Here is a 22,858-nt window from a genome sequence, read left to right on the forward strand (position 1 = left end):
CAGTAATACACGGGACATAATATTATAACTCATATTTGGAATCAGACATGACAGTAACAAGAGGAAAGGGAGCCTCTGCCCCGAAGAGCCAGTAGGAGGGTGTTCTGGAAAGTGCGTCTGCAGGGGGCCACGGTCAGTGCATATCACATGTATAGTATTCCGTAGCGCATATAGTATTCCAGTGCTATACAGTAGCTGCTCTGTGCAATCCGAAACACACCAACCTTCTGACCCCCTGTACCTTATGTTTCCCCTTACCCTTCCTTATAGATTGTAAGCTCCTTGGGGCAGGGTGCTCTTAACCTACTGTACCAATGTATGTTAATGTTTGTTAGCTTATCGGTTTTCGCCCTCCGACCCTATTGTACTGCGCTACGGAATGTGCTGGCGCCTTACAAATAAATAATAATGCATGAGTTACATGTTGTCCTGATACAATGCAAGTTGGCATGTGTGCACCTGTCAGGATCCGTGATCCATGACGTGCTCGGCGCACTCGTCACTTACTCCAACCCGTGATCGGGCCCCCGCTCCTTCCGTCAGCCATGACGCTTCTCTTCCTTCTCCTGGGACCAGCCGCCTTGCTAGGTGCACGTGCGCATCCCGCGCGGAGGTTAATACCACGGTCTCCGATCCCGCCTCCAGAATCCACCCACACGGCAACGTCATCAGTACGCAGCGCACACACGCGGCGCGGTCAGCACACGCACGAGCCGCGTCATCTCTCCGCCTCTCGGATTCTCTCCACATCTGTCTCCTGCACCGTATCCTCCGATCACACTCACTCTCTCTGACGCGCCTCCTCCAGCCTGTTACCTCATTGGTACCGGTGTCCTATATATGCTCAGCCGGCCCACTGGCAAATCAGCTGAGCATTAACCTTCCTATGTGCGAAGTGTTCACTGCTACCCTTGCCTCCACAGTCTTGTCTCGTACTCCGGTTCCTAGTTCCTCTGTTTCTGACCTTGTCTATCCTTCTGGACTCCGCTCTTCTAAACTCCTGACCCCGGCTACCAACGACGATCCGCACCTCTCCAACCACGACCTCGGCAAGTATCTCTGACCATCCATACCTCTCCAACCCCGACCCGTCTACCTCGACCTATCTACACACAAGACGCGCCCACGCGGATGTGGGTTGGTGTTATATATCAATCCCCACCTCGGCCTCGCGGTCACGCCTTGTTTGTGATGAGCACTCCGTTACAGCACCATACTGAGTTACTATTTGAAGACCTTAGGCATGAATATATTCGGTAAGTGATACAAAGAAAACAAGCGCAAATAACACCACTATTAACAAAGGAAACAATATATATATACTGTCCTTAGAAAGTGCAGCTCCCGGAACAGGATTCAAACCAAATCCAACCAGCATTCGATGAATATATTCGGGACACAACCCTCACCAACACTTTAATGCAGTTACCCCTCTTGAGCGTCATCCTGTTTGTAATCTGTGAGAAGAACAAGTAGATCAAAATAATTACAGGCAGCATGACAGAGCACTTACAATCAGCAAAACCATGTCTCCTTTTAATAACATATAGCATGATACATTTTTACAGTAAAGAGTAGAAGATCAAGGGGTGCGCCAATCATTTAACGACTTGTCCATAAAATATGAATCTTCAAGGACCCCAATATAGCAGAGTGGGTTTAATAAATGAAATGGCCTGTGAGTCACTCATAACCATATGTGAAATTGTTGCCTCCTGGTAGTTTACACAGTCCCAGTTAGAGTACTCAACTATAGTGGTCAAACATAAAGGTATATAATCCTTACCCACTTCTGCTGTCTCCTGGGGTCCACTGTGGCGTGCCAGCCATGGAGATAATCCAGATATACGTAGAAAAAGAAAGCAAACAGCGCACTGCCAGGGAGTCAGGTGGTGAAAAGATAAAATCCATTTATTTCAGAACATATCTGATCAGATATTTTCACCACCTGACTCCCTGGCAGTGCGCTGTTTGCTTTCTTTTCTACGTACATTTTTATAGTAGCCTCCTATACTGTACATAGCAATGTGCAGGCACAATGAGCCTCTCGGCTAAAGAGCTTTCATTTCTATTTATTCAGTTTGATTACTGCCGTCCATGTGTTTCTCCTTTATTAAAATGTCAACTTTTTAAATTGTTATTCTCTTTTTGTTCTCCCTCTTTCCCTGTTCCTCCATGACCCCCCCTCTCTCTCTCTCTCTCTCTCTCTCTCTCTCTCTCACACACACACACACACGCACGCACGCACGCACGCACGCACACACACACACACACACACTCTCTCTCTCTCTCCCCCTCACACACACTATCTCTCTCTGCCACACTCTCTCTTTTTGCCACACTCTCTCTGCCTCACACACTCTCTCTCTGCCACACACTCTCTGCCACACACACTCTCTGCCACACACACACTCTCTGCCACACACACATACTCTCTCTGCCACACACACACTCTCTGCCACACAAACACACTCTCTCTGCCCCACACACACTCTCTGCCACACACACACACACACACACACACACACACACACACACACTCTCTGCCACACACACACACTCTCTCTCTGCTACACACACACACACACACTCTCTCTGCCACACACACACACTCTCTCTGCTACACACACACTCTCTCTCTGCTACACACACTCTCTCTGCTACACACACACACTCTCTGCTACACACACACTCTCTCTGCCACACACACTCTCTCTCTGCCACACACACTCTCTCTGCCACACACACACGCTCTCTGCCACACACACACACACACACACGCTCTCTGCCACACGCTCTCTCTCTCTGCCACACACACTCTCTGCCACACACACTCTCTGCCACACACACTCTCTCTCTGCCACACACACTCTCTCTGCCACACACACTCTCTCTCTGCCGCACACACTCTCTCTGCCACACACTCTCTCTGCCACACACTCTCTCTCTCTGCTTTACACACACTCTGCCACACTCTCCCTCTCTCTCTCTCTACCACACACTCTCACTCTCTCTGACACTCTCTCTCTTTCTCTCTCTGCCACTCTCTCTCTCTTCTCTCACTCCTCTCTGTCTTTATATTCCATTCTCACCACCAGCGTGTTTTTACCTTTCCTGCACAGCCAGATTTACCTTGATTACAACGCGACTACCCCTCTAGCTGAAGAAGTGGTTGAGGCTGTAACCGAGGCCCTGCGGGAGGCCTGGGGAAACCCCAGCAGCTGCTACACCGCAGGTACAGAACGTGGGAGCACACGCAAGACAGACTGACCGTAGGTTACCAGCTCTGATGTCAGCAGCAAAGGACGAAATCAGTGAGCATACAAGAAAATGCTAATCTCAATGGAAAAGTACTGATTTTTTATCAGTGGGGCTCCATTGAAGTCTAGGAGGCGCTGACGATAAAAATCAGTGAGACGTCATATCAGTAAGAGACACAGTGTTAGACAGGGGTGGTATCAGGGACACCTAGGGATAAACACAATAATGAACAAAAACATTATGATAGGGTTGCACTCGTACTGTATAAATATTTAGGCTTAAACATGCATTCGCTGGTATTTACTAATAAAAATAACACGTTTCTGCAACCCTGCCTTTCCCCATTATATTCTAGCATACAATACTTCCACTGCATACACGTATGCGTACATACAGATACACACACGCATGCATGCATGCACTAATAGATACTCTTGCAAGCATACACGTATGCGTACATACAGATATACACACGCATGCATGCACTAATAGATACTCATGCAAGCATACACGTATGCGTACATACAGATATACACGCGCATGAATGCACTCATAGATACTCATGCAGGCATACACGTATGCGTACATACAGATGTAGCAAATACGTTGGGTTAATCCTAAAGTAGCGCTACAGGCAAAAATGGTTAATGACAACGCGTGTGTTATTTAATGCTTTATTTTGTGATAACTGGGGTAATAGCTGGTGTGTGCTACACCTGTACACTGAGGGACACCGACTCCCACACACATTGATGTGGAGATTCAGTCGGTCTCCCCGTGATTCTGGATTTCTCCCAGTCACAACAGGAGACTTGGCCACGGAATGGGACCTTTGGCCACGATCAAAGCGCCGCTGGGGATCCGCCAACACTACAACTCCCCGCCAGGCAGGTCACTGCTGTACAATTCGCCGCACTTCAGCCACCTGGCGCTCTAGTACCATGGGAGCTGCGGCCACAGAACTAGGCAGGGCGGTCCATGGATTAGGAGCGCGGCCAAAGGTCCTAGACCGACTTGGCCAGTTTAGACCATGAAGGCCCAACAGGTATTTGCTCAAGGTATTCAGTGGACCAGTCACAGCCTTGTCACTCACAGAAGATCAGTGAGAGTGGACATGTCTAGGGCAGGCATCACTTCCTGTGCTATTACTTGGCAGCGTTATCTTAACCACAGGCTGATAACTCCCACTTCGCTTGCAGGGTGTAAAGCCAAGCAGCTGATAGACACAGCACGTGCGAACATTGCAAGGATGTTGGGAGGGAAACCAGAAGATATCATCTTCACCTCCGGAGGCACAGAGGTAAGACCCCCACCCCACCACCCATATAGAAAATAAAGGAAGGATCCTCTAAGTCTGCTCTGTGACTTGTAGGACAGTCACTTAGACAGACAAACACTTAGCAGGGAGGTGGGGGGCACATCACTTTTGAATGAAATAAGTAATGGTGCCACGTATGGAATTGAGTAATTTTGTTTGTAACGATGTCCAGAGTCCACTATTTCTAGGTCTGAAATGCTAATGGAACACAGGTCCGTAGTCCTGTGGTACAGGACTGCGAAGGGGACGTGCATTTAACTAGTCTCCTACTCATAGGGCTGACAATCTCACTCAGGGATGATATGAGATTTCTTTCCCCTGTACTGTAGGCCACAATAAGTCAGTACCTCAGTATTAAGTGTTACCTTTTTTATTTGGACTTGAAATTGATACAAGGACAAGCTTTTGACTCTCTTCCTCTTGTCTAGCAATACTGCAAACGTTTTATTTGTGTACCTGCTTTGTAGCCACGACCAATTTCACAATGCAAGGCCAGCAGCCACCCTCACACTGATGATACCCACAAGGTTAAAGAGCTGCCTGCGAGTAGGTTTGCTGGCTATGCATTTCTTTGACTCATGCTTTGTTTTAAAGCTGTGTTATATGACAGGCATATGCTTAAGGGGATAAGAAGCAAAAAGTGACACACCGTGAGTGCTTATTTGCATGTCTTTACCCAGAATCCCTGGCTGCAGTGGAAGCGCTGTATGCTGTGTGATTATGAGGTATTGCAGGTTTTGAAGACCTCCAACAAATCAGGGGAGCTCGTCTCGTAGTTATGAAATAAAGAAACACTACATAGTGTAATACTGTTGTGAATAAATTTGTGCAAACAAAGCTCAAAAATGACTACTCACAATAAAGCAGTCAAATTCAGGCAGTCATCCAACTTAAGGGGTGGATGTTCCCTGTGTATACAGCAGCCACCAGCCCCCAACCTCCAAGGAGAAAAAAAGAAGAAAAGAGACCATATGTGCAGATGGTATTTAGTATTAAAAGGGATTTAAAAAATGCAGGCTTACACTTCATATGATCGAGGTCGGCAGTATGATATTATAGGTAGTGGGTGCTCATCTGGTCACGATCCTTTTGAGTTCCTCACTATCCTCTGCTCCACCGCAATACTCTCGCGTCCACGCCAGGCACTCCCTTTGCGTCACTTCCGGTTGTTAAGCGAACTTCCGGATCTGATGACAGGGGTGGACCTCAGTTGTTCTTCCTCTTCGGTATGGGCTGAAACACTCTACATGTTTCGCCGTTGTTACGGCTTCATCAGGAGTCCTTTTTTTCACTTAGGTTTTGGAGACCTGCCTGAGAGACGTGGATGTGCTTATAAGTGTTCTTTATCACTGCTGTATCTGAATTTAACAGATGCAAAAACCCAATGTAGCAATCTAAGGACAGAGGAGGTAGAATCAGAGGGAATGGCAGAGGGATAGTGAATAAACAGACAGGGCAAGAAGGTAATCTTGCTTTTTGCATCTGTGTTAAACTCGGATAAACGTTTGTAAATCAGCATTGCAAGGCCACAGGAAGGGATAAGAACTCTCAAAAGTGTGTTCTAAAATATCCACGACTCGGACTCCACTGCATTAACACGGCCACTTGTATTGAATTCCCCCGTAGGCCAACAACATGGTGTTTTTCTCTGCCGTGGAATATTTCAGCAGGGCAGACGGGAAGAATAGGGCTGTGGCGAGGTCCCGGCCACATATCATCACTTCGAATGTGGAGCACGACTCTGTGGCACTGCCCCTCCTACACCTGCAGAGCACGCAGCGAGCTGGTGGGTCCCACGACGCTCACACACATCACAACACTGACACAGCTGTCCGGTCAAAGGGAGACAATATTTCTTGAACTGTGGTCTCTTGACTACCTGTGAGACCTTAATGGTGGTCCCTTCAAGCGGCAATCCAAGCGCGCAATTTATTTTGCAAATCTTTAAAAAAAATGAAACATAGATTGAAACAGGGTGGCTCTGGAGCTGAACCTCATTAATTTCATCTTCAGGGACCCTCTGCTGTCAGAGATACTTAACTCCATATGGGGCACCGGTAGCTGCCCGGCTAGGAGGGTTCACGTAATGACCGCTTTTCAAAGCTTCTGAGCCCTGCAGGCCAATAGGAAGCCGTGACGTCATCAGGAGCGGCTTCCTATTGGCCCATGTGACACGGGAGGTTTAAACTTGTAGGAGATAGAAACAACAGAGGGATGGGGAGTGATCACAGGACCATACCAATTGTATAATGTAGTTAAATATGTAAGTGAGGTAATCAAAAAGATGGGTGCAAACTGTGAACTAAAAAGTGAATCAGGAAAGGGGAAGGGAAACACAAAATGGATGTGCACCCTAAAAGAATTCACTTATATGCACACCAAACTAATGTAAAAATTAACTTTTAATAAGTACCTTAAAACATATATTACCAAAGTAATGTGTAATGTGGATTAAAAATATATTAAATCAGAAATATCTGGCATCCGTGTCTTTAATTATTGAGTCGTGCTATCCCAGATGTCCACTTAGTATTAGTGGGATACAAAAGACAGAGGATGCTAGGAGTCAGGGTGTTACCCCCTCTGGAGCAACGATGAGACCCAGTAGTGAGAATATATAGTAGTTCACAGATAGAGCTTCCTTGCTAGATAGACCAGCGCTGCGCACTGCAATAAGGGCTTGGTGTGTTAGAGTGCAGGTGCCTGGGTAGTAAAGTTAGCACATACAGTGTAATGATAATACAGACACTGCAACATACATCCACCAGACACAGCAGTGCTGGGGTGAATAACACAGAGATAACTGTGAAAGCACCTCACATAGAGTGCAAGGAAAGCAGGCACACAAACTGTAGAAATAAATAAATAAACGACTATCTGCTATGGTCTGCAAAGTTAGAACCAGGAGACTACAGACACTACATTAAAACAGCTCCAAGTAGGAGACTGACAACATTGCGCGTCCAACGCGCGTTTCCCTCGTAGGAGATAGTCTGTATCTCGGGGAGCAGGGAATCCTCGGAGCTGAAATGACTGGGGTTCAGCTCCCGAGATCCCCCTGCTTCAATCCTATATTAAAAAAAGTGCACACTTTTCAGAATCATTGGCTTTTCTACCATTACCAGCTCACCAGAAGGCAGCTTTTACACCAGGTCTAGTGTTCACATAAAGAGAGCTAGGTAGCTGGGTGGGCCTCCAAATAATTGTCAATCCGTAGGGTGCCCTAAAGATGCCTACTGGACGTCACAAGACCCGGCGCTGTTGGCCCTTGTGTCATGTAGTGGATATCGTCTCTTATCGCAGGGAAATGCAGACATGATGGGAATGAAAGGGGCGCGATACCTCTGCCCCCTAACCCTTTTCTTGCTGGCCCCTCTAGCAGCGGAAGGGTGAAGGATGTAAGTTATTAAATGAAGTCTAGACTCAGATCTTCAGCCTGTCAGCAAAATTAACTCTAACCACTTCTATGCTATAGGGGATTGCAATGAAATGAGGAACAGATTACTAAGTAGATATCCATATATAGATGTAGAAGGGTTTATTATTCTCTCTGGTGTGATCCGTTAGGATATATTGGGATATTCTGTACCAACATTGTTACTGAATTCTGTGGAAACCTTGTAGTAGTTTGAATCATACTGGGATATATTGTGCAGTCTGGGGGAACAATACCTTACACCAGCGGTTCCCAACCTTTACTACATTGTGAACCCCCTGCTACGAAATATTTGTTCTGCAAACCCCTAATTAATAAATCTTATTGCTACTCATCATACTTGCTGCTAACAGAACTGTGTGACAGATCCCTGGCAGTAGTGTCCTGCGCTCATGGGGGAACACACGCTTAATAAGGCCCGAAACTGCCCCTCAGTGTGTGCAGACAACATGGGTGGTACAGCTGTCAATCACTGCAAGAGCTTCCAAAGTCAGACCCCACAATGACTTACTGCTGTGAATGCAAAGCAACATTGGAAGCTTCCGCTGTTATTAGCTGCCATACCCCCCACCCTAAGGGGCAGTGTGGAGCCTTACTTAGTGCGCAGGAACTCACTATACTATACTGCCTGGGATCCGCCATTGCAGATTTTCTTTTAGCGTACCCCTTGTTGGGAATCACTTCCTTACACTACATCAGTCAGTGGCTGACACCAAACTCTCTACATACAAAAAAAAACTTATAGAAACCCAATCCCCAACATGCAGCAAGAATTCTCTGCGGTGGAATGAACCTAACCCTAAACCTAACCCTATTGTAGTCAAATCACAGCTCAACTCATGCCATCTAGTGGCCATCAGTGAAATACCATCTGATTTTATACTCCAGCTCTTCTAAAATCACTGCTCCCTCAGACGGTATGAGACCGCTCTCTTCTTGGGAGAGGTGCATAAGAGCAGAGTGTTTCTCGGGGGCATTAAACAGATAGCTGAGCATATTCAGATTGGGAAGGAGAGAGAGCTCAGCCTGACTCTCCTTGTGGTTTGGATGGGGTTTGAGAGATAGGCCAGGCTTGCCTTGACTGGGTTAGCTCATGTGAAGATTGAGATAATGTGTGTGGCTCAGGCTATATGAAGACAGACTATCATCACCTCCATTTAGGCGCAGTAGCCATTTTGAGTGTTTGAATGTATGTATATTTGTGTATGATCTGTGAATGATTGATATCCTGCAGAGTATCGCTTCTAGATGTAACTCGCCCTTGTGTAATTCCTACGAGTCATGAAAGAAATTGAAATGTAATTCGTAAGAGGTTTTTCCTGCCTTAAACAATTCTGCTGACCTTAGGTTCTGTTATCTGACTGATACAGTACACACAGAGGGCTAAACAGGGTTACTCCTTAAAGTCAGATGGTTAAGGGGCCCACATTATGGTAATATATAGGATAAGAATATAGCAATGTGAAGCATATTTATGTATTAATAAGGATTTTTGTATAAGTCATCATATTGTTATTTATCTCTAAGCCAGCCCCCTTAAAGGGCGTATTACTCATTTTGAAATGTATAAAAATGTGATACCAAGCAATATGTTTTCAGAGGCATGAGTTCAGTTCTTGAATTCTTTTCTCTCACTTGTACCATGGTGCAGATAAACTCACGTTGATACTTTGAACCCTTGACTCATTGATTTTATTTCTACACTTTCACACTCATCCCACATTTCTTTCTGATACAGAAGTGACCTTTGTCCCTGTCTCTACTGTGACGGGTCGCGTGGAGGTTGACGATGTCATTGCAGCCCTGCGTCCTAACACATGTCTAGTGTCCATCATGCTGGCAAATAATGAAACCGGAGTCATTATGGTGAGTGCCCGATTCTTCCCCCTCACTGGGGGGGTCAAGTCCAGTCCTCAAGGGCCACCAACAGGTCAGGTTTTCAGGATATCCCTGCTGTCCTCAAGGGCCACCAACAGGTCAGGTTTTAAAGGACATCTTTAAAACCTGACCTGTTGGTGGCCCTTGAGGAGTGGAGTTGCCCACCCCTGCTCTCAGAGTTTCACTCCTCCCATCAGACCCTTTAAGCCCACTTGACAATCACTATTTCATGCCACTTTGAAAGGCCAACCATTGATGGTTGTGTTAATGTTGAACCCTAAGCACCTATACATTTGAAGGCATTGCCAGCACAGGAGGGACGCCTATTTCAGAGAAAGAAAAATGCTACAGCAAACCCTTTTCTAAAGAAGCCGATCACACCCATCATTTGTTTCAATCAAATCCCAAAATAAAACGGTTTGCATGCTAAATGAAAGAAAAATAATCAGCCCCGGTGCTAGCAAACCCGTAAAGTTGGTCCCCCCAATCACTGGCTGTAGTACCCCATATGACGAAGGGACGACTGCTCTGAAACATTACAGTGCAAAGTACAGTCACGTCAACATGTGAGAATAAAACATTTTTTGAAGCAAATCTTTGCCCTATCCCTCTCAGTGCTTCTCTTTCCTACTTTTACCTCGATTGATAAATTGTTTAAAAAAAAGAAAAGAAAGTAAATCAAATTCACCGCTATGTTGCACTGCCCCAATACACCTTTTCGCTGCCAATGCAATGCGTTGCAGGCCCCTCTGGCAGCAAAAGGATCAATGTAACAATAATAACTTCATATAGTGCTTTTGTCCCAATGGGACTCAATGTGCTTCACAATTACAGCATAGTGCGCAGTAAGCAGCACATAGGAGTGTTACACACACAGTCCCTGCCCAGGGGAGCTTACATTCTATGGGTTTTTTACTGCCTGAGGCACAGGGAGATAAAGTGACTTGCCCAAGGTCACAAAAAGCTGACACTGGATTTGAACCCTGCTTCAGGGTCTTTACTCACTGAGCCCCGGTTTCACAGCATTGTAAGTTGTGAATTCTGCCATCTTTCGCCCTGCTCATTACAGAACACAATCAAGCCATTGCATGTAACTTTGGTAGTTAATCCTGCTTTGTATTCCCTCACCAACCACTCACGCTAACACCAGTTCACCTCCCCCTGCAGCCTGTGTGCGAGTTGTCCCAACGCCTGGCTTCCGTTTCCCAGGATCGCGCATCCCAGGGACTCCCCAGCATCCTGCTGCACACAGACGCTGCCCAAGCTCTGGGGAAGGTGGAGGTGGATGCGGAGGAGCTGGGCGTAAATTACTTGACCATTGTGGGGCACAAGGTACTGACGCACTGTGATGTGTTCTTAGATATGGAAACGAAAACAAGGAAACCTTTGCGGGGAAGACCAATGATTCTCTTTAAGTTAACATAGTTACATAGAACATAAGGTTAAAAAAAGCCCTGCGTCCATCAAGTTCAACCTATCCTAAATGTAAATGACAGATACTTTATCCTATATCTATACTTCCTTATTGATCCAGAGGAAGGCAAACACAAAACCCCAGAGTCATATCATCCAATGATATCTCATAAGGGAAAAAATAAATTCCTTCCTGACGCCAAATAGTGGCAATCAGATTACTCCCTGGATCAACATCCTTCCCATGTTTACTTATTTGGTATATCCCTGTATATGAGAGATATATAGGTAATATGTGTATAATTAATATGTATATCACAGTCACGGAGCAGGCAAAGACCCATAACTATATTTCCAAACTTTCTTGCACAATTTTGTGCCAGGCCAGGGAGCAGGAGGATCCCAGCACAGGAGTCTCTGATTTGTGTTGGTGGCTATATGAACTGTCTCTGTGTGTAGGGGGTGTGGGATTTATGAGTGTGTCTTTTAGCGATTGTAATGTGCACTGCACCCATATAGACAAAAAAGCACACGCTTACAATTTCAGAACATCAGTGCTGTGTGTGCGTACCAGTGTGTGTGTGTGTGTGTGTGTGTATGTGCATGCCAGTGTGTGCGTGCGTACCAGTGTGTGCGTGCTTACCAGTTTGTGTGTGTGCATTGTGACATAGTCCAAAGATGTTAGGCAGCTTTCTGCCCCGTTTTAGAGCAGAAAGTGCAGGAATAGTTAATGATCCGTTCCACAGCTTCCCATTAACTCAGGCAGCTGGATGGAAAATCCAGACCACAGATTACAATGGCTCTAGTTCTCCCTCACCTGCTCTTCTAATCACATGCACAGGTACTTAGAGCAGAGAGGTTTTGCATTTCACTCTCTCTCCTTAGAGCCTGGAGGCTGGGGGTGTCGCTGCTCCCCTGCATCCAGTATCGGGGTTGACGGCCCCTCCACGTATCACAGTACCAGAGGATTTGCCTGGACTCCACGAACAGATAAGACAAAACAAATGGTTACTGCTGTTGCTAAAAGACTGTACTGTATCTTGTGACCCTAAATGAGAGAGCATTGTTTTAAGCTGGGGAACCAGTTTAGTTGGCCAGCAGCTGTTAGAGAGACTGATTCTGATGTGTAGTTAGATCCCTGAAAGGGATAGGATTTTGCTTATATGATTTTGGTTTTATTTCTTGAAATAACAGTGTGGGAAATATGGTAACACTGAAATATGTGAACTGCTGAATGAAAGTATCTGAGTACCTCTAACCTTCACATGTTAAAGCTGCAGTACCTTACTTGGATGAAAATAAAGCAGGCAGAAGCCTGAGTTAAGCAGCATAATACTTTGCATGATCCTGTTTGTTGTATAATTAACCCTAGAAGACTGTGTCGGGAAGAACCCAGACAGACGTCAGCACTACAAAAGAGGGGCGTTTGTCACATATGGTGGAGAATGCGGGCAGACACTAAAAAGTCTGTGGGTTTGCAAATAAATGCGGGGGTTTAAAATGGCTGCCGAGCTGAACTAAAGTACAGATGCTATGAGTGAAGTCTGTCCCACTGTGTATATCAGTTGTGCTTCTAGCATACACAGAGAATGTGCGAAGTGTGGATGCAATAGCACCCTGAACCCAAACAGAAAACCAAAATGTTTTGCTAAAAAAAAAAAAATTTGCATCTAGCAAGTGCTGTTTGTAAAGCTAATGCCTTTTGCTGAAGTGAGTGAATTTGCAGCTAGCAAGTGCTGTATGCAAGTTGCTGAAGTGAGTGAAATTGCAGCTAGCAAATTGTCCCTGCCGGGTTTCTAAAATGGCCGATGTGAAATGTTTGTTGTGTAATGTACGTAACCATACAAAACAGTGTCCCTTCAGGCCATACTATGATCACGACCCTGGAGGAGAGCCGTACCCACAGATGAATTTAGTATGCAGGGCCTGTCGTGAAGTAGGTCACATGGAAGATGTGTGCCCCAAAATTTTCAAAGACAAACAGCTGCAAAAGCAAGCAACGCCCTGTGAGTGCAAGCAAGATGTGGAAGCTGATAACAGTGAGTGTGTGCCCAGTACCACTGATATCTCTGGAGCTAATAAAGCAAAAAGAAAGAAAACTGTTCCTCAAGTCACAGGGGAAGTGAACGAGCCACTTGAACCTGCACTGTCAGGACATGCGTCAGAAAGGCGCCGAGATGAGCAACAGCCCATAGGGCCTGGCGCAATCGTCCCAGGAATGACGACACGCCTAGAGATGACAAAGGCTACTGCTACCATCATAGGCAGAGAGCCAAGCGAATCAAAGAAAACAAGAACTGACTGGAAACTATGCTATGAGATGTCCCAGAAAGATGTGCAAAACTTCATCACAGAGTTAGGGGTTTCTCGGCAAGAGGCTAGCGCGCTTAAAGCAGAGCTGGAACTCTCACGCCATGAGGTCTACGCTCGCAGCACAGAGCTGTGTACATTGAAGGAAACCTATGAGAATACCCTGAGTAATTTAGAGACTGTAAAAAGAGAGAATGTAAGTCTGACACAGAAAAATTCAGACTTGACTGACCAGATCAGTGAAGGTGATGAGAAGCTTCACCAAGCAGAAAAAGTGGAGAAGCAATTGATCCAGGAAAAGTTAGAAATGCAGGAAGCACTGCAGAATACAGAATCAGCGGCGATCCAGGCGACACAAACTGCAGAGCTCCAAAAAATGGAGGCGCTGATGCAAACCCAGAGCAAGCACCAGATAGAGGTGAAGACCCTGAGGGAGGTCTGGCACGATCAGGTTGAAGAGCTGCAGAAGCAGATGGCTGAGCGCGAGATACAGTGCGCCAAGAGAGAGGAGATCTCCGTCCGTCAGGTGGTCTGCCTGACATTGCGCTATGAAAGCGAGATGGCCGATATCTACAAGCAGCTGGACCACACGGCAAATGAGGGGGCCCGGCTGCAGCTGGAGCTGGACAAGACCCAGAAGGAGCACCTGCAGCTGCAGGTCAAGAATAGAGAAAATGAAACAGAGTTAAACCTCGCTCTGAAACAGATGACGGACATGGGAGAAGCGGCTAAAGTGGTTCAGTCGGGCTATCAATCCTACCTCCTAACCAAGCAAGCTGTACGTTCCTATACGTGTATCTTCAATGCTGTTGCAATATTACGATTTGCTATAAAGATGAAGTTGGAGAAACAGATTCCAAGGCTAAAAGAGACACGGTCACAAAAGGAGACCAGGGAACGTAAACTCAATGCCCTCACTGATGACAAAGAGGAAGGAGAAAGAATTGACTTTGATTGTGCTGCTGTTATTCCAGAAACAGATAGGCACCCTCCTGAGAATATTCTCCCTGATCTGGGATTCAAAAATCCAGATCCTCAATTTCATTTACGTTGTCCAGAAGATTATCAAACTAGTGGACACACCCAGGACACCACAGAAGATGTTTTAGCCAAGTGGGTGGCAGTTCCTGAAAACACAAACTTGTTGACAGATCCTGATGACGTGGTTAATATGGACTACGTTTGTACAGAGGCAACTAGGTCTCCAAAACCCAAAGGCCTGGTAATGGCCACACAAGGGAAATCAAAGATTGAAAAGAAAAAACAACGAAGGTTAACACGGCGCCTGAATAGTTCCATATCTCACCAATCTGGACCACACTGTGGAGCCAAGGAGAATCCGGTCCAAGGGTCTCATCAGAAGCTAAAGAAACAGTCCAGTCATTTGCAGGTTGCAGCGGGCTATGAAATAAAGTCAAAGGATGCAATAGACTGGAAGTCAAAAAATAAAATAAAAAAAAAAAAAAAATATGTTTGGGGGAACTGACCGATTTATTTTTTTTATTACACGTGTGGACTATGTCACGGACACTTAACTATGCAAATAAGCATTTTGTCAATATTACAATGTTATATTGGTTCTCTGTGTTGAAAATTTAGCTAAACTACAAATTAATATACAGGGTTGATGGCCCTTAAGATTACAAGGCTGTAGTATAAGGAAAAAATATTGGTTGCTTACAATATGAAAAAAAAAAAAAATGCCCTTTTCGGTTGGTTAATTTATAATGAGGTTCATATTCTAGAGTAGAAAAACCCAGGGAGGTAATAGAAATTGTCTGGTTTTGTGAATATATTTAGCAGATCCTGGGTTGTAAGAATGTGTGCTAGACATTTATTTTTCAAAAGAGTTCCCTAATAGAGAGCAACAAAAAAATATGTTTGCCAAGTATAGTCTCTTATGACGAAACCTATTGTCCATAATTGCCGTGGAAAAAGTTCATATTCGTGTCATGTGAATACTTAATGTTGTACTGAGGAGTTAGCTCAAGTATTTCAGGTAGGACGCTCACCCCAGTGAGGTCCATGGCCGCTCACCCCAGTAGGTGTGAGCTGGGGAGGGGGATATGTGACATAGTCCAAAGATGTTAGGCAGCTTTCTGCCCCGTTTTAGAGCAGAAAGTGCAGGAATAGTTAATGATCCGTTCCACAGCTTCCCATTAACTCAGGCAGCTGGATGGAAAATCCAGACCACAGATTTTCTGTACCACGTCTGTATAACTTAGGATACCAGGCACCACGTCTGTATAACTTAGGATACCGGGCACCACGTCTGTATAACTTAGGATACTGGGCACCACGTCTGTATAACTTAGGATACCGGGCACCACGTCTGTATAATTTAGGATACCGGGCACCACGTCTGTATAAATTAGGATACCAGGCACCACTTCTGTATAAATTAGGATACCAGGCACCACTTCTGTATAAATTAGGATACCAGGCACCACTTCTGTATAAATGAGGATACCAGGCACCACTTCTGTATAAATTAGGATACCAGGCACCACTTCTGTATAAATTAGGATACCAGGCACCACGTCTGTATAATTTAGGATACCAGGCACCACGTCGGTATAAATTAGGATACCAGGCACCACTTCTGTATAAATTAGGATACCAGGCACCACTTCTGTATAAATTAGGATACCAGGCACCACTTCTGTATAAATTAGGATACCAGGCACCACTTCTGTATAAATTAGGATACCAGGCACCACGTCTGTATAAATTAGGATACTGGGCACCACGCCTGTATAACTTACTGTAGGATACCGGGCACCACGTCTGTATAACTTAGGATACCAGGCTCCACGTCTGTATAAATTAGGATACCAGGCACCACTTCTGTATAAATTAGGATACCAGGCACCACTTCTGTATAACTTAGGATAACAGGCACCACGTCTGTATAATTTAGGATACCGGGCACCACGTCTGTATAATTTAGGATACCGGGCACCACGTCTGTATAAATTAGGATACTTGGCACCACGTCTGTATAATTTAGGATACCGGGCACCACGTCTGTATAAATTAGGATACCAGGCACCACTTCTGTATAACTTAGGATAACAGGCACCACGTCTGTATAAATTAGGATACTGGGCACCACGTCTGTATAACTTAGGATAACAGGCACCACGTCTGTATAAATTAGGATACCAGGCACCACTTCTGTATAAATTAGGATACCAGGCACCACTTCTGTATAAATTAGGATACCAGGCACCACTTCTGTATAAATTAGGATACCAGGCACCACTTCTGTATAAATTAGGATACCAGGCACCACGTCTGTATAAATTAGGATACTGGGCACCACGCCTGTATAACTTACTGTAGGATACCGGGCACCACGTCTGTATAACTTAGGATACCAGGCTCCACGTCTGTATAAATTAGGATACCAGGCACCACTTCTGTATAAATTAGGATACCAGGCACCACTTCTGTATAACTTAGGATAACAGGCACCACGTCTGTATAATTTAGGATACCGGGCACCACGTCTGTATAATTTAGGATACCGGGCACCACGTCTGTATAAATTAGGATACTTGGCACCACGTCTGTATAATTTAGGATACCGGGCACCACGTCTGTATAAATTAGGATAACAGGCACCACTTCTGTATAATTTAGGATAACAGGCACCACGTCTGTATAAATTAGGATACTGGGCACCACGTCTGTATAACTTAGGATACCGGGCACCACGTCTGTATAATTTAGGATACCGGGCACCACGTCTGTATAATTTAGGATACCGGGCACCACGTCTGTATAAATTAGGATACCAGGCACCACTTCTGTATAAATTAGGATACCAGGCACCACTTCTGTATAAATTAGGATACCAGGCACCACGTCGGTATAAATTAGGATACCAGGTACCACTTCTGTATAAATTAGGATACCAGGCACCACTTCTGTATAAATTAGGATACCAGGCACCACGTCTGTATAACTTAGGATACCAGGCACCACGTCGGTATAAATTAGGATACCAGGCACCACTTCTGTATAAATGAGGATACCAGGCACCACTTCTGTATAAATTAGGATACCAGGCACCACTTCTGTCTAAATTAGGATACCAGGCACCACGTCTGTATAACTTAGGATACCAGGCACCACGTCGGTATAAATTAGGATACCAGGCACCACTTCTGTATAAATTAGGATACCAGGCACCACTTCTGTATAAATTAGGATACCGGGCACCACGTCTGTATAAATTAGGATACTGGGCACCACGTCTGTATAACTTACTGTAGGATACCGGGCACCACGTCTGTATAACTTAGGATACTAGGCTCCACGTCTGTATAAATTAGGATACCAGGCACCACTTCTGTATAACTTAGGATAACAGGCACCACGTCTGTATAAATTAGGATACTGGGCACCACGTCTGTATAACTTAGGATACCGGGCACCACGTCTGTATAACTTAGGATACCAGGCACCACTTCTGTATAAATTAGGATACCAGGCACCACGTCGGTATAAATTAGGATACCAGGCACCACTTCTGTATAAATGAGGATACCAGGCACCACTTCTGTATAAATTAGGATACCAGGCACCACTTCTGTATAAATTAGGATACCGGGCACCACGTCTGTATAACTTACTGTAGGATACCGGGCACCACGTCTGTATAACTTAGGATACCAGGCTCCACGTCTGTATAAATTAGGATACCAGGCACCACTTCTGTATAAATTAGGATACCAGGCACCACTTCTGTATAACTTAGGATAACAGGCACCACGTCTGTATAACTTAGGATACCGGGCACCACGTCTGTATAATTTAGGATACCGGGCACCACGTCTGTATAAATTAGGATACCAGGCACCACTTCTGTATCTTAGGATAACAGGCACCACGTCTGTATAAATTAGGATACTGGGCACCACGTCTGTATAACCTACTGTAGGATACCGGGCACCACGTCTGTATAACTTAGGATACCAGGCTCCACGTCTGTATAAATTAGGATACCAGGCACCACTTCTGTATAAATTAGGATACCAGGCACCACTTCTGTATAACTTAGGATAACAGGCACCACGTCTGTATAACTTAGGATACCGGGCACCACGTCTGTATAATTTAGGATACCGGGCACCACGTCTGTATAAATTAGGATACCAGGCACCACGTCTGTATAAATTAGGATACCGGGCACCACGTCTGTATAACTTAGGATACCGGGCACCACGTCTGTATAATTTAGGATACCGGGCACCACGTCTGTATAAATTAGGATACCAGGCACCACTTCTGTATAAATTAGGATACCAGGCACCACTTCTGTATAAATTAGGATACCAGGCACCACGTCGGTATAAATTAGGATACCAGGCACCACTTCTGTATAAATGAGGATACCAGGCACCACTTCTGTATAAATTAGGATACCAGGCACCACTTCTGTATAAATTAGGATACCAGGCACCACGTCTGTATAATTTAGGATACCAGGCACCACGTCGGTATAAATTAGGATACCAGGCACCACTTCTGTATAAATTAGGATACCAGGCACCACTTCTGTATAAATTAGGATACCAGGCACCACTTCTGTATAAATTAGGATACCAGGCACCACGTCTGTATAAATTAGGATACTGGGCACCACGTCTGTATAACTTACTGTAGGATACTGGGCACCACGTCTGTATAATTTAGGATACCGGGCACCACGTCTGTATAAATTAGGATACCAGGCACCACTTCTGTATAAATTAGGATACCAGGCACCACTTCTGTATAAATTAGGATACCAGGCACCACGTCGGTATAAATTAGGATACCAGGCACCACTTCTGTATAAATGAGGATACCAGGCACCACTTCTGTATAAATTAGGATACCAGGCACCACTTCTGTATAAATTAGGATACCAGGCACCACGTCTGTATAATTTAGGATACCAGGCACCACGTCGGTATAAATTAGGATACCAGGCACCACTTCTGTATAAATTAGGATACCAGGCACCACTTCTGTATAAATTAGGATACCAGGCACCACTTCTGTATAAATTAGGATACCAGGCACCACGTCTGTATAAATTAGGATACTGGGCACCACGCCTGTATAACTTACTGTAGGATACCGGGCACCATGTCTGTATAACTTAGGATACCAGGCTCCACGTCTGTATAAATTAGGATACCAGGCACCACTTCTGTATAAATTAGGATACCAGGCACCACTTCTGTATAACTTAGGATAACAGGCACCACGTCTGTATAATTTAGGATACCGGGCACCACGTCTGTATAATTTAGGATACCGGGCACCACGTCTGTATAAATTAGGATACTGGGCACCACGTCTGTATAATTTAGGATACCGGGCACCACGTCTGTATAAATTAGGATACCAGGCACCACTTCTGTATAACTTAGGATAACAGGCACCACGTCTGTATAAATTAGGATACTGGGCACCACGTCTGTATTATTTAGGATACCGGGCACCACGTCTGTATAAATTAGGATACCAGGCACCACTTCTGTATAAATTAGGATACCAGGCACCACTTCTGTATAAATTAGGATACCAGGCACCACGTCGGTATAAATTAGGATACCAGGTACCACTTCTGTATAAATTAGGATACCAGGCACCACTTCTGTATAAATTAGGATACCAGGCACCACGTCTGTATAACTTAGGATACCAGGCACCACGTCGGTATAAATTAGGATACCAGGCACCACTTCTGTATAAATGAGGATACCAGGCACCACTTCTGTATAAATTAGGATACCAGGCACCACTTCTGTATAAATTAGGATACCAGGCACCACGTCTGTATAACTTAGGATACCAGGCACCACGTCGGTATAAATTAGGATACCAGGCACCACTTCTGTATAAATTAGGATACCAGGCACCACTTCTGTATAAATTAGGATACCGGGCACCACGTCTGTATAAATTAGGATACTGGGCACCACGTCTGTATAACTTACTGTAGGATACCGGGCACCACGTCTGTATAACTTAGGATACTAGGCTCCACGTCTGTATAAATTAGGATACCAGGCACCACTTCTGTATAACTTAGGATAACAGGCACCACGTCTGTATAAATTAGGATACTGGGCACCACGTCTGTATAACTTAGGATACCGGGCACCACGTCTGTATAACTTAGGATACCAGGCACCACTTCTGTATAAATTAGGATACCAGGCACCACTTCTGTATAAATTAGGATACCAGGCACCACGTCGGTATAAATTAGGATACCAGGCACCACTTCTGTATAAATGAGGATACCAGGCACCACTTCTGTATAAATTAGGATACCAGGCACCACTTCTGTATAAATTAGGATACCAGGCACCACGTCTGTATAACTTAGGATACTGGGCACCACGTCTGTATAACTTACTGTAGGATACCGGGCACCACGTCTGTATAACTTAGGATACCAGGCTCCACGTCTGTATAAATTAGGATACCAGGCACCACTTCTGTATAAATTAGGATACCAGGCACCACTTCTGTATAACTTAGGATAACAGGCACCACGTCTGTATAACTTAGGATACCAGGCACCACGTCTGTATAATTTAGGATACCGGGCACCACGTCTGTATAAATTAGGATACCAGGCACCACTTCTGTATCTTAGGATAACAGGCACCACGTCTGTATAAATTAGGATACTGGGCACCACGTCTGTATAACCTACTGTAGGATACCGGGCACCACGTCTGTATAACTTAGGATACCAGGCTCCACGTCTGTATAAATTAGGATACCAGGCACCACTTCTGTATAAATTAGGATACCAGGCACCACTTCTGTATAACTTAGGATAACAGGCACCACGTCTGTATAACTTAGGATACCGGGCACCACGTCTGTATAATTTAGGATACCGGGCACCACGTCTGTATAAATTAGGATACCAGGCACCACGTCTGTATAAATTAGGATACTGGGCACCACGTCTGTATAACTTAGGATACCGGGCACCACGTCTGTATAATTTAGGATACCGGGCACCACGTCTGTATAAATTAGGATACCAGGCACCACTTCTGTATAAATTAGGATACCAGGCACCACTTCTGTATAAATTAGGATACCAGGCACCACGTCGGTATAAATTAGGATACCAGGCACCACTTCTGTATAAATGAGGATACCAGGCACCACTTCTGTATAAATTAGGATACCAGGCACCACTTCTGTATAAATTAGGATACCAGGCACCACGTCTGTATAATTTAGGATACCAGGCACCACGTCGGTATAAATTAGGATACCAGGCACCACTTCTGTATAAATTAGGATACCAGGCACCACTTCTGTATAAATTAGGATACCAGGCACCACTTCTGTATAAATTAGGATACCAGGCACCACGTCTGTATAAATTAGGATACTGGGCACCACGTCTGTATAACTTACTGTAGGATACTGGGCACCACGTCTGTATAATTTAGGATACCGGGCACCACGTCTGTATAAATTAGGATACCAGGCACCACTTCTGTATAAATTAGGATACCAGGCACCACTTCTGTATAAATTAGGATACCAGGCACCACGTCGGTATAAATTAGGATACCAGGCACCACTTCTGTATAAATGAGGATACCAGGCACCACTTCTGTATAAATTAGGATACCAGGCACCACTTCTGTATAAATTAGGATACCAGGCACCACGTCTGTATAATTTAGGATACCAGGCACCACGTCGGTATAAATTAGGATACCAGGCACCACTTCTGTATAAATTAGGATACCAGGCACCACTTCTGTATAAATTAGGATACCAGGCACCACTTCTGTATAAATTAGGATACCAGGCACCACGTCTGTATAAATTAGGATACTGGGCACCACGCCTGTATAACTTACTGTAGGATACCGGGCACCACGTCTGTATAACTTAGGATACCAGGCTCCACGTCTGTATAAATTAGGATACCAGGCACCACTTCTGTATAAATTAGGATACCAGGCACCACTTCTGTATAACTTAGGATAACAGGCACCACGTCTGTATAATTTAGGATACCGGGCACCACGTCTGTATAATTTAGGATACCGGGCACCACGTCTGTATAAATTAGGATACTGGGCACCACGTCTGTATAATTTAGGATACCGGGCACCACGTCTGTATAAATTAGGATACCAGGCACCACTTCTGTATAACTTAGGATAACAGGCACCACGTCTGTATAAATTAGG

General features: G+C 44.9%; 1 protein-coding gene across 5 annotated transcripts in view; it reads left to right on the top strand.

Annotated features, from left to right (window-relative positions):
- Positions 1–22,858, top strand: part of SCLY (selenocysteine lyase) — a 60,136-nt gene that overhangs the window by 14,294 nt on the left and 22,984 nt on the right. For 2 of the 5 annotated variants that reach the window (XM_075569513.1, XM_075569511.1), the window contains exons 3-7: positions 3,099–3,235; positions 4,461–4,561; positions 6,206–6,365; positions 9,754–9,881; positions 11,061–11,225. In XM_075569513.1, the coding sequence (XP_075425628.1) occupies positions 3,099–3,235; positions 4,461–4,561; positions 6,206–6,365; positions 9,754–9,881; positions 11,061–11,225 (691 nt within the window). The remainder of the gene's footprint in view (positions 1–3,098; positions 3,236–4,460; positions 4,562–6,205; positions 6,366–9,753; positions 9,882–11,060; positions 11,226–22,858) is intronic. The other 3 variants (XM_075569515.1, XM_075569514.1, XM_075569512.1) reach the window with 2 other exon arrangements.

The sequence above is a fragment of the Ascaphus truei genome, chromosome 14 (genome assembly GCF_040206685.1).
Source record: "Ascaphus truei isolate aAscTru1 chromosome 14, aAscTru1.hap1, whole genome shotgun sequence".
NCBI classification, from domain to species: domain Eukaryota; kingdom Metazoa; phylum Chordata; class Amphibia; order Anura; family Ascaphidae; genus Ascaphus; species Ascaphus truei.